Raw genomic sequence first — 12096 nt, 5'->3', positions numbered from 1 at the left:
TAGCTTCAGACTTACTCTGCCTGTGCGATCATTTCAGTGCTTGTCGTTCCTGGTTGACGTCACAAACACACCCAGCGTTCGCCCAGGCACTCCCACCGTTTCCCCGGCCACTCCTGCGTTTTGTCCGGAAACGGTAGCGTTTTCAGCCACACGCCCCTGAAACGCCGTGTTTCCGCCCAGTAACACCCATTTCCTGTCAATCACATTACGATCGCCGGAGCGATGAAAAAGCCGTGAGTAAAATTACTTTCTTCATAGTAAAGTTACTTGGCGCAGTCGCAGTGCGAACATTGCGCATGCGTACTAAGCGGATTTTCACTGCGATGCGATGAAAAATACCGAGCGAACAACTCGGAATGAGGGCCATTAGGTGGCAGCTTTAGGGTGTTACTTTCTATTTAGCGCTGCGGAACAATGTCTCTGGCTCTCCTTTGACTGATGTGATGCTGATATATGGGGGAGCTTTAAAACTGTATTTATGAAGCGTTAAACAGTTCAAGTTTCACTCCACTCCTCCTGTTACATATATATATACCCAGTGCTTTCTACCTTCTCCTTAGCACTATGATTAAGCCATACATGGAACTGTAATTATAGGTCACTCTGACTACTGTGACCCATTACTATCCTACTGCTTAATAGCCATTATTGCGGCCTAGCCCTGGAGTCCTTAGTCCCAATATGAAATTGACTATGTACCATAGTCACCTATGGCTTGCTGTGCTTAGTGTAGGGGTAATATAAATTGCTGGATTATGCACTCACACTTCTACGATCTAGTGATGCTGCAGCAGGATGCTCCCCCGACTCCTCCCTTACACTTACAGCCACACAGAATGGAGCCTCTGCTGCTGGTCCTGGCTTCTTTGTTGTGGCTGTCAGAGTCTGTGCCGGTAATAGGTAGGAAGGAACCCGCTCTGTCTCCCTGTCATAGGTGCGCCCTTCCAATACTGCTGGGTGAGTTGACTAGCGCTGATGCCGGGTTCTGTGAACAGTGCTGAGTCTCAATGCTGCTGTCACCACCTTTACAGTAAGGAAGCCCTGTTCTGGCTACACACACTAAGCCCCCTCCGGCCGCCGCAATGTATACCGCTCAGCTCTAATGCGGGCAACGGCCGGAGCAGCAAAAAACTATGTCCTCTCACCAAGGGATATGCAGTCTCTCCCTCAGCTATACTCACAGCATCTCTCCACCCCTCTCCAGTAGTCACATGACCCACTCTGAGGTGACGCCCCGCCCACTGGCAATCACCCCACTAGGTGATTGACAGTTAGGAGCACAAGGACATTAACCCTTTAGATACACTGTGAAACCATAAAATAAGCCTTAATTGTATTCACCACTACATTTACATCAATGTACATACAATTACATATATGTGAACTGTATTATTTACCTCAAAACATGCATACAGTATTACAACATCCATTAACTTTTATATGAAAAATATATATGCTTATACTCCATTTTAGTCACCATATTATAACTACCTCAGTATAAGTGTTGTTTAAACCCTAAATCAGGGTTACAAATACTAAAGGGTAAAGGGGTTTAATGGGAGCTATAGATTATCACTGCAATTTCTCAGTAATACTTTGGATCTACATATACATATTCCCATCAAATCTATGTACAGTAAAGTACAGCAAGTACATTGCTAAAAATATTAAATAAGTTTTAAAGGTAGAATGTATTTTTACAGACAGTACCTTATAGCTTCAGGTAAGAATTGCCAGCAGATATAGGCGGTGTTAGTGCAGTACATCATCATTGGATACATTGTCTTTGGACTTGACTTGACCAGATATGTGGTGGAAAGATCAGTATTGGAGTAATAAGCTTAGAAAACACAAAAAAGAAATAAAATCCAGATATAAGTGCAGGTCAGGAAGCTACCCATAAATCATACAATTCCGATCCCTATAATATCACTATCATATCTATGGGCATAGACTATAGTCAGTGGCGCTGAGAGGGGGAGAGCGGATACTCTTTACCCGAGCCCGATTCCCCCCTTTCCTGTTGTAGACAAGACCAGCACTGGCACCGGCAATGGAGCAGGGAAAAAGAAGAGTGACCGCTGCAGCATCAGCCTCACTCCCCTGCCCAGCACACATGCTGCTGTGTCCTATGCTGGGGAAAGAGGCAGCTGCAGAATCAGTCACTCCTCTCTCTTTCTCTCTTTTTCTCTCTCTCTCTCTCTCTCTCTCTCTCTCTCCCTGACTGCATAATGTGCTGGGGGGGTGATCGATCACACCCGCCGCCTGCGCCCATCAGCTGTCAGCGCCCCTGACTATAGTAACCCATCATTTTTCCATTTCAGCATAAACGCATACTGTGTTGTCTAATCTCCAGGAATATTCATAAAATTCCAATATTTTAAGGAGCGTCTCTGGAAAATTCGGCAGATGGGGGTTTAATAATTCATGCCATGTTTAAGGATGTAAATCATGTCATCATGAACAACTCAAATTGGAACACATGAAAGAGCCTGTTAAATATTCTGCCATCAGACATTACATTAAGAGCTAGAGATAATGCAAGTGCACAAATAACAATAGTAAGATAAGGGGTTGAGACTATACAATGGGAAGGGTCAACTGGCCTCATTCAGGTTAGATTGCAGTGTGTGATCCAACCGCAAAAAGTATGAAAAAGATGCGGGCGCATGCGAAGCGCCCGTCCTGTGCATACGCCCGCATTTTCTGCGGGGGGGGGGGCACTGAAAATGTGATCGCCTCTGCCTGTCAATCAGGCAGAGGCGGTAGAGGGGGTGAGGGGCAGCAATGCTCTGTTTCCGGGGCGGAGACGGAGCATTGCGGGGGCTTGACTAGGAAACGGGGAGCATGCCAGCGCAAATGGGGGCATGATGGGGGTGTGATTGCGACGGCTGTGTTTCGTCACATGCAGCCGCCGCGATCGGCAGGAGGCAACCTTAATGTCTGCTAACAAGCAGAAATTGTGATGTGATTGCAATTTCTGCTAACAAGCAGAACCGCAATTTCTGCTTGTTGAGGGGGGGGGGGGGGGGGGGGGCGGTTGTCAGCCTGCTGGGTGGCCTTGCCCTGCGAGAATTAGCAGAATTTGCAATCCTTACTGAATTAGGTCCACCATGTCTAAAAGTCATGACTAGTTAATCTAAAAACATTTTGTTGCTAAAGATGCATTAATGTCTCAGGTAAAAAATTATATTCACAAAAAAACTACTTACCAATGTGTTATGCCCTATTTTTTTTATTTCTATACTAAATAACATGAGTGAAGTTGTATATCAGATGGTAGAACACATAATGAAAGACTTTAATATGCTTCTACATGTAAACCTGCCAACCTTATCATACAGTAATTACAAATTGCCTCTTGCAAGTAGTCCCCTTCACCATGGGCATAGCTACAGTCTGTGCAAGGGTGAAATCTCTGGGTATGGGACTCAAGGTCGACAGTGTCTAGGTTGACACCTATTGGTCGACAGTGACTAGGTCAACACATGAAATAAGTTGACGTGGCCATTAGGTCAACATGAAAAAGGTCGACATGGAAAAGGTCGACATTAGATTTTTAAATGTTTTTTTTATGCCGTTTTCTTCGTAAAGTGACGGGGAACCCCAATTAGTGCACCATGTCCCGTACTGCGCTTGGCACAGGTTACCGTTCCCAGTTGTAGTCCACGTGGATCGGAAAGTATGAAAAAGTTCAAAAAATAAAAAAATTTAAAAAATACATGTCGACCTTTTTCCATGTAGACCTTGTGCATGATGACCTAATGGCTGTGTCGACATACTCAATGTCGACCAATAGGTGTCGACCTAATGTGTGTTGACCTAGAGTCCGGATACCGAAATCTCTATATGGCCCAGAAACTTAGGGGGCACCAGAACTAGGTTATATACAGTAGTTGTTTACCAAGATCCCACACCTGCCCACTAAGTAACGGAGTACAGCTGATTGCTTGACCTAGAAAGGGGAACTTGTCAGCATTTACAGTATATAGGTGGTTATCTCTGTCTCTCCTTCTCAGAAAAGCAGCACACTAATATATTACATCTCCTGCACTACCATTTCCCTCTCATAGCCACAGCTGAGCTAGTCTGGCAGCCTGACATTGGGCCTAATATAGGGGGTCATTCCAACCTGATCGCACGCTGCCATTTTTTTCGCAGCGATCAGGTCACTACTGCGAATGCGTATGCACCGCAGTGCACAGGCGCGTCGTACGGGTACAAAGTGGATAGTTGCTGGGCGATGGATTTAACGAAGAATCCATTTGCACAGCCAATCGCAAGAAGATTGACAGGAAGAAGGCATACTGTATATGGGTGTCAACTGACCGTTTTCAGGGAGTAGAAAACTGGATATATAAACAGCGCTAATAACTAGACATGGTATAAACTTAATTAAACATTTATTAGAAACACATCAGTAAAAGTTTCATAAAAAAATTGCATAAAAAATTGCAATATCACAAGAAATTAAAAAAAATTAAAAAGAATTGGGCAAGCACAGCACGATTAATAAAGATATTATCACTTGTAGGACGCTGGATATTTGATATAAAGCATGTCCATCCATGGAGTGTTAGCCACGGACATGCTTTATATCCAATATACCATGTCCAGTTATTAGCGCTGTTTATATATCCAGTTTTCTATTGTCTACCAGGGACTAACTATCCATTGATTCAGCAGCTTAAAGGTTAAGCAGTTTATTTCACTATCCCCAGACCTATTACCTTGGTAATCTCTCCATTGCGTTTTCAGGGAGTGGTTGGAAAAACGCAGGCGTGTCCAAGCGTTTGCAGGGCGGGTGTCTGACGTCAATTCCGGGACCGGACTGGCTGAAGTGATCGCAGCGGCTGAGTAAGTTCAGACCTACCCAGAAACTGCACAAACTGTTTTTGTAATGCTCGGCTGCACAGGCATTCGCACACTTGCAAAGCTAAAATACACTCCCCAGCGGGCGGCGACTATGCATTTGCACGGCTGCAAAAAGTAGCTATCGAACGATCAACTCAGAATGACCTCCATAGACCTGATCACAGCAGCAAAATTTTTCTCTTATGGGCAAAACCATGTGCAGTGCAGGTGGGGCAGATATAACATGCAGAGAGAGTTAGATTTGGGTGGGGTGTGTTAAAACGGAAATCTAAATTGCAGTGTAAAAATAAAGCAGCCAATATTTACCCTGCACAGAAATAAAATAACCCACCCAAATCTAACTCTTTCTGCAAATGTTACATTTGCCCCACCTGCAGTGCACATGGTTTTGCCCATTAGCTAACAAATTTGCTGTTGCGATCAGATTTGAATTACTCCCTTATTCTTTGGCCTTTATTTCTGAGTGATGGTTCTGCAACTGTCAATAATGCATCTTCTTCTGCCTCTTGTGATGATACCCCTTTCACACCGCACAAATAACTCGGTATTGCCGGCTTGACACGGGTCAGCGTGTGGTGTGAAAGGGGCATAGCCGAAATCCTGGGTCGCCTGACCTGGCAATTCAACCTGGGAATAAAGCAGTGTCATACCCGGGTTGAATACCAGGTCAGTGGCTGCGTAAACGGGCTCCCGGGTCGATGAGTACTGGGACCCGTTTACTACAGCAGGGATAGTCTGCACGGAGATTATCTCATCTCCCAGTGCCGCCTCCACCTCCGCCCCCGCTGTCGGTCCCCCCCCCCCCCCCCCCCCCCACGCTGCTATGGCAACCCCCGGGTCGGGGAAGCCTGCCACAGCAGCCGATGCCGGATCCCACCCGGGAAGGACCCGTTTCCAATTCCCGGGTGGGATCCGGCATTGGCAGTGTGAAGGGGTATTAGAGTGTAAAAGAGGTGTCAAAAAATAAAAACTGAAAAATCAGTGTTGAAGAAAACGAAAATGCAGTAAAGCAAATAGCATGTTCAGAAATGTTACAAATTCCTGAGAAGTGTTTCCATGAGTGCTATGTGTGAGACTGACCTTTCTGATACAGTACTTGTAGAGAAGCCTCATTTCAACATTTCTGCACCCTCTGCAAATATGAGGATGAGCAGCATGAGTCAACATGCTGACATAGAAATTTAGGAAGCTGCTTTGGAAGTACAACAGGATGAGGGGGATATTTTAGTAGCTGACACCGGCGCTAATGAGGATTTTAATGAGGAGGTTGTTTGTGTCAGGCACCAGGGGAGACAGTTCTTGCCCATTATAAGAATGCCATTGTCATGCCTGGGGCATACGACCAAAAAATCCACCTCTCACAGTATGCGTGGAATTATTTTTACGCAAATCATGATAACCATTATGTAGCCATCTGTAGCACTTGTAAAGCTACAGTAAGTAGAGGTAGGGACCGTAACCATCCTGGAATCTCCTTCCTGTAAAGTCATTTCAGGGCCAGCTCCAGGCATGTTCCAATAAAGCGGCCGCACAGGGCTCCACCCTTAATGGGCGCCGCACGCTGGTGCCGCCATATTGGAGCCTGGTCCTGTGTGCGCATCCAGCAGTGTCCGCCCAGCCCATCTCCGAGTCCTAGCAGTCAGTGGCTGCCTCTGTGTGTTATGACGAGGAAGTGATGTGGGCGGGACTATGGTAAACTACTCAGTGCGTGCTGTGCGGCGCCGGCATCTGCATAGCGTGCACTGAGTAGTTTAGCTTTAGTCCGCCCGCAGTCCTGTGTAGCTGGCATTGCTGAGGGGCATACCATATCTATCTGGCACCGCACTACTGTAGACATTATGTGTATCTGGCACTATACTGGAGACATTATGTGTAAGGAACACTACTGTGGCTGTTATGTGTAACGCTGCTAATTGTGTGCGTAGAGGGGGTGTGAAGATATATTTATTTATAGTTTGATAATATGAAATTGCGAGGCCACACCCACTTTTCAAGGAGCGTGCATGGGGGGGAGGGCGCATTGACATTTTCTCGACTAGGGTGCTAGTAGGCCTGGAGCAATGAGTTCATGGACATTTTTTGGGGGGAAATCAGAAACTTATGCTAAAAAAAACAACAACAACAACAACAACAAGGGAAGGGCTTAGCAGCCATCAAGAGCAGTCGGGTCTGCCTGGAGCTCCGGAGACTGCAAGTTGTTTGGCATCTGACTGCTGCCCAGGACCCATGCAGGTGGTATGAGTCAGTGAGTTGAGCCGGGGACCTCCTCCTGTGATCCTTCAGGTGTCGGCCTTCTCCTCCACCCGAATCCAAGGTCTCTAGTATTAATAAGACCCAGAAGTTTGCTACTGGTCACCGGGTCTCATTTCTCATCCTTGCTGCAGGGGATCCATAGGAGAGTGGCTCATTGGTTGAGGGGCACTGAGGTCCTGGGAGCCTTTTATCTTTGCCTATCCTCCAGCCACTGACTCTTGCTATCTGGGATCTCCACCCCATACTGATGTATCTGCTGACCAGCCATTAACCGGCATTGCTTCTGCCTGTGTATACAATAGCTTTTACATTCCTCCCCCTGCACCACCGACCTGACCCTTGAGGCTCTCTAATTGTGCAGCCAGGATTTCTATACCCCTGAGAGCTTGCTCACATTTATTGCTATTTGGGGAGACTGCTTTTATCTTTGATCCCTATTTACTATACTAGCCTGGGACATATTTGCTTACACAGTACATGAAGCTGTGGTTGTCTGAAGCCATTTTGTGATCATCCCTGGTACTTGCAGGTTCTTTGGATTTCTTTTGCCATGTTAAACACATGCTTATAAGGGCGCCTGCTCTTGCGATGGCCACCTAATGCCTCTCTGGGGTGTGGTAGCTGATATCACCTGACATGCTTAATACATCATGCGAATGCAGAGATTATTTGTTTACCCTACTATTGTCTCCATGTGTCCTGAATTCCACACACCATAATGCCTGGCCCCACTGAGTCCTAAGGTCATTGTCTGCCTCTCACGGTACTGCCATCTTCTCTGTATACATGTCATGCCTCCTTGATCCCAGCCTATCTCTCCTTGGCGCTATTTCATACAGACTTTGTTGCTGCCTTATCTCTACATCTTACCTGTTCCATGGAATCAATATTTTCATGAGTCAACGGAAGAAAAAAGGCCCAAAAAGTGAACCCTGTCCTTCTGAAGCCTCACCTTGCCCTGACCCCCAACATTTTCTCAACACTCAGTGAGACCGAGACATGTCTACCTTCACAAATTCTGTCACGCCCACTCAACAAGTCACATCTGCTGTTCCTGCAGAGATAAATAAACATCAGGTGCTACAAGCCCTGGTGAGAATTAGGATATGAAAACAGTACTTCGACTTTACCAGTTCTTACCTACCGAAGCTGAAATATCCAACAAGGACAATTTCATTTCCTTGGAATGTAAGCTGAAAGATGTGGCCTGCGCTCAAGGCAGAGCAGACTCATTTGGGGGCTCAGATCCTTATGTTGGAAACCTGGGGATAAGAGGCTAATGTTTTTCACCATGCTTTACTTGACACTGTACAGTTGCAAGCTGTGGAGAATCAACACCTGCAGGATCATCTAGATGATATTGATAACTGATGCCGCAGGAATAATCTGGGAGTGTGCTGCATTCCTGTAGACATTATGTACACAGGGTCTCCAGGATTTTCTTTCCAAATTATTTAATGAAGTCCTAGGCCATGACCCCATTGAATCGATCATTTTTACAGGGCGCACAGGGATCTGCAACAACTGTACGTAATGAACTCAATGCTCTTATGTTTGTCAAAATTAAAATGGACACCTGTAAATGTGTAGTTGCTATTTTCTTTGGGGCAATAAAATGGGCAATATGCTGGCTAAGGCACTTTGTGCCAGCATGTGACTTCTTTTATTGCCCATGTAAACTCCCACCCGGATCTATCTGTAATACCATGAGGGAAATAGCTGCGGCCTTTCAGTCTTATGACTCCCAATTATACAATTTATGTGGTCAGACTGGGGAGGCAGATTTGTCATCTCAGAAGGCCTCTATTAAAGTTTATTTGCTGAGGTGGGGTTTCCGACTCTCACAGAGGCATAGGTAGATGCCTTGGAGATGCTGGTCACCTTAACTGATTTAGAAAAGGCAATTAAGTCCCCTACAAATGGTAAGAGCCCAGGCCCTGATGGTCACTCAGTTGTGTATTATAAGATGTTTGGTGATGCTCTGACACCTCTTTGGGCATTTAATGAGGTCTCAGATCGTTCCTCTTTCTCCCCCCAATCTCTACTTGTGCACATCTCAATTTTACCTACAGAAGATTAAGACCCAACGCAGTGTTATAGTTATAGACCCATATCCCTATTGAATGTCGATGTGAAGCTTTTTGCCAAATTAATGGCCACTCACTTAAAATTGCTTCTACCTACTTTGATCCATCCCTGGCAAAGGCCATTTGGCAAAATGTCAAAATACAGTGGTTGATTGTTGGCAATTGGGAGTATAAACTAGCCCTATTTGCTGATGACCTTCTGGCTGTGGTCCCTAATCCCCTGACATCTATTCTTAAGCTTCTTGCTGAATTTAGATGTTTTGTGTCTCGCTCTAATTTTAAGGTGAAGTCTATCTCCCCATTTTCTATGCATACCTTGCAGCTTAAATAACTTGGGGTGATTTTAAGAAAAGATCTTTCCAGATTTTTCCCTCCAACTTCCCCCCTCTGTTACAATGGCTCAATTCAGACATCCTTGCTTGGGGTTCTAAGAGAATTTGTGGGTGGGGTGGGTGGGAGTGATTAAAATGGTGCTAGGATACTGTATCTTCTGTAAGCACTTACCGTTCCAATTCCATGCGCCTGGTTCGCCACCCTTCATCACAAGATTAGAGCTTTCATTTGGGCAGGCGATTGGCCTTGGTTCAAGCATGAGGTATTGTATAAATGAAAGCATTGCAGGGGCCTTCAATTGCCTCTCCAACTATCATGCAGTGCTTCTTACGAGAATTATGGAATGGGGTTGACTGTCTGACAGAAAACAATGGGTTGACATTGAATTAGCTTCTCTTCCGAACCTACACCCAGACTTGCTTTAGCTCGCTGTAATCCCTACAATTCCTGATCCCCTATTGGGGCCTGCCATCTCCTGCTGGTGTTGTTTAAGTACTCAACTGCTTCTCTCCCCCACTCCATCACTTCTCCTTCCACTGTTTGGAAACCCTGCTTTTCCACTGGGACTCACGTCAAATTTGTTTTGTCTATGGGATTTACGGAATATACTTACAGTGAACCAATTGATGGCTCCATCTGGTATACTGAGTTACCCTGCCATCCAAACTAAAAGGGACCTTCCCAATAATCAGATCTGCAAATATCTCCAGATTAAACATTTCTTAAATGGTCTACGCTCCCCTGTGGAATTTAGCCGTGAGCCTACTCCATTTGATAATATGTGCCTCTCTCACTCCTACCCATCACGCCCCCTCTCACTTTTTGCAAGGTAGTGACTAAGGGGGTAATACCAAGTTGATCGCAGCAGGACATTTTTTAGCAGTTGGGCAAAACCATATGCACTGCAGGGGAGGCAGATATAACATGTGCAGAGAGAGTTAGATTTGGGTGTGGTGTGTGCAATCTGCAATCTAATTTGCAGTGTAAAAATAAAGCAGCCAGTATTTACCCTGCACAGAAACAAAATAACCCACCCAAATCTAACTCTCTCTGCACATGTTATATCTGCCTCCCCTGCAGTGCACATGGTTTTGCCCAAGTGCTAAAAAATGTCCTGCTGCGATCAACTTGGAATTACCCCCTAAGCCCGGGGAACACGGGCGAAACGCATCTTCCCGACTACAGCTGCTCTGACAGATCCGGCGGTTCTAGTCCAAGAGCATCTACAGTGATGCGGGTGGTTACGGTGGCTCCGATGTCTGTAGCCCAGGGGTATCCAGCAGCTGACAGCGGCCTCGGCAGACCCTGCGGCTCCAGCCCAGAAGCAACCACATCAACGCGGACGGTGACAGGGGATCCACTGTCTGCAGCCCAGGGGGATCCAGTAGCCCAGTGGTAACCGTATCCACTAGAGCAACAGTACCTGAGGAGCATTCTCCCTTGTCTGGGGATTATTCAGTTTAAGATATACCTTTGCTCATTATTCTCACCATTAGTAATTAGAACCTTATACTGTCACTCTATTTGGGGAGATTTGGACAGACACACAGGGGCATGCCTGCCAAATGCTCAATTAGCATCATAGAAATAATAATCTATTGGCTAATTGTCGCTGCTGTTTTCTATAAACAAACAACTTATTGATGTTTAAACAGTGTGCTACCATAGACTGCCCGCATTGTAGTCTTTATTACTATTTCTAATCATTTGCTGTTCAGACCTCAAATCCTTGTAACATTGTATCTACAACAAAATGTTTGATGGAGATAAAGCATTTCCTAAAGGACAGCATAAACTACTTTTTTCTGGCTGTGTTCTCTGGAGATATCAATTGGTTACAATTGTAGCACAGAAAGGTTACTTTACTACTATCGTGCCATTATGGAAACATTTACTGTAAATAAGGATGCTCTGTGGTAAAAACCTGATCTTTATTCTGATAGACACTGTCAATTTCTGACATTTCACTTAACTGTAGAGCAAGAATAGACTTGAGACAGGTCAAAGTTTTAGGCTGCTGTGGTCAACAGCCCGATTTGCATTTTTTTTTTAGAAACGCTGTCCATTTATTGCATTCCATTAACTACAGAGCAACAATAATTATTCCACAGATACACAACAGATCAAAGCATTGAACTGATATGGTGGATGGGTAAAAGGCAATTCTGACCTGGGATCTTGCAGGCCAGGGATTTGCTCTCCTTCTAATATACTCTTTCGATTCAGGACTTTCATTGGTGATTTGAGGGACCTATCCTCCCACGGCAGCTCTCCAGCTGTTGGGATAATTGTCCCTCACCTAACACCAAAAGCAGATCCACTTTATCTTCTCTGTCTAAGTATTTTCTGAACTCTCATCAATGATTCAGGAGATGGTTGCATAACAAGTACCTATAACCTACTATCATACCTCACTGCTTATGCCCAATACTGTCCGATCTTGGAAGCTAAACAGCTGAGGGCAAGGCCAGTACCCGGTGGGGGACCACCAGGGAATACCTGGTGCAGTAGGTCTAGAACTAGGAGAAACTCCTGTCTAACATTGACA

General features: G+C 45.3%; 1 protein-coding gene across 5 annotated transcripts in view; it reads right to left on the bottom strand.

The window, feature by feature from the left end:
* The window catches only part of LOC135049800 (acetylserotonin O-methyltransferase-like), a 448700-nt gene that overhangs the window by 392381 nt on the left and 44223 nt on the right, over positions 1-12096 (bottom strand). For all 5 annotated transcript variants that reach the window (XM_063955675.1, XM_063955679.1, XM_063955677.1 and 2 more), the window contains exon 3: positions 1711-1840. In XM_063955675.1, coding sequence (XP_063811745.1) covers positions 1711-1840 — 130 coding nt within the window. The remainder of the gene's footprint in view (positions 1-1710; positions 1841-12096) is intronic.

The sequence above is a fragment of the Pseudophryne corroboree genome, chromosome 2 (genome assembly GCF_028390025.1).
Source record: "Pseudophryne corroboree isolate aPseCor3 chromosome 2, aPseCor3.hap2, whole genome shotgun sequence".
Taxonomy (NCBI): Eukaryota; Metazoa; Chordata; class Amphibia; order Anura; family Myobatrachidae; genus Pseudophryne; species Pseudophryne corroboree.
The sequence above is the reverse complement of the archived record's forward strand: the minus strand, read 5'-3'. Positions and strand labels throughout refer to the sequence as shown.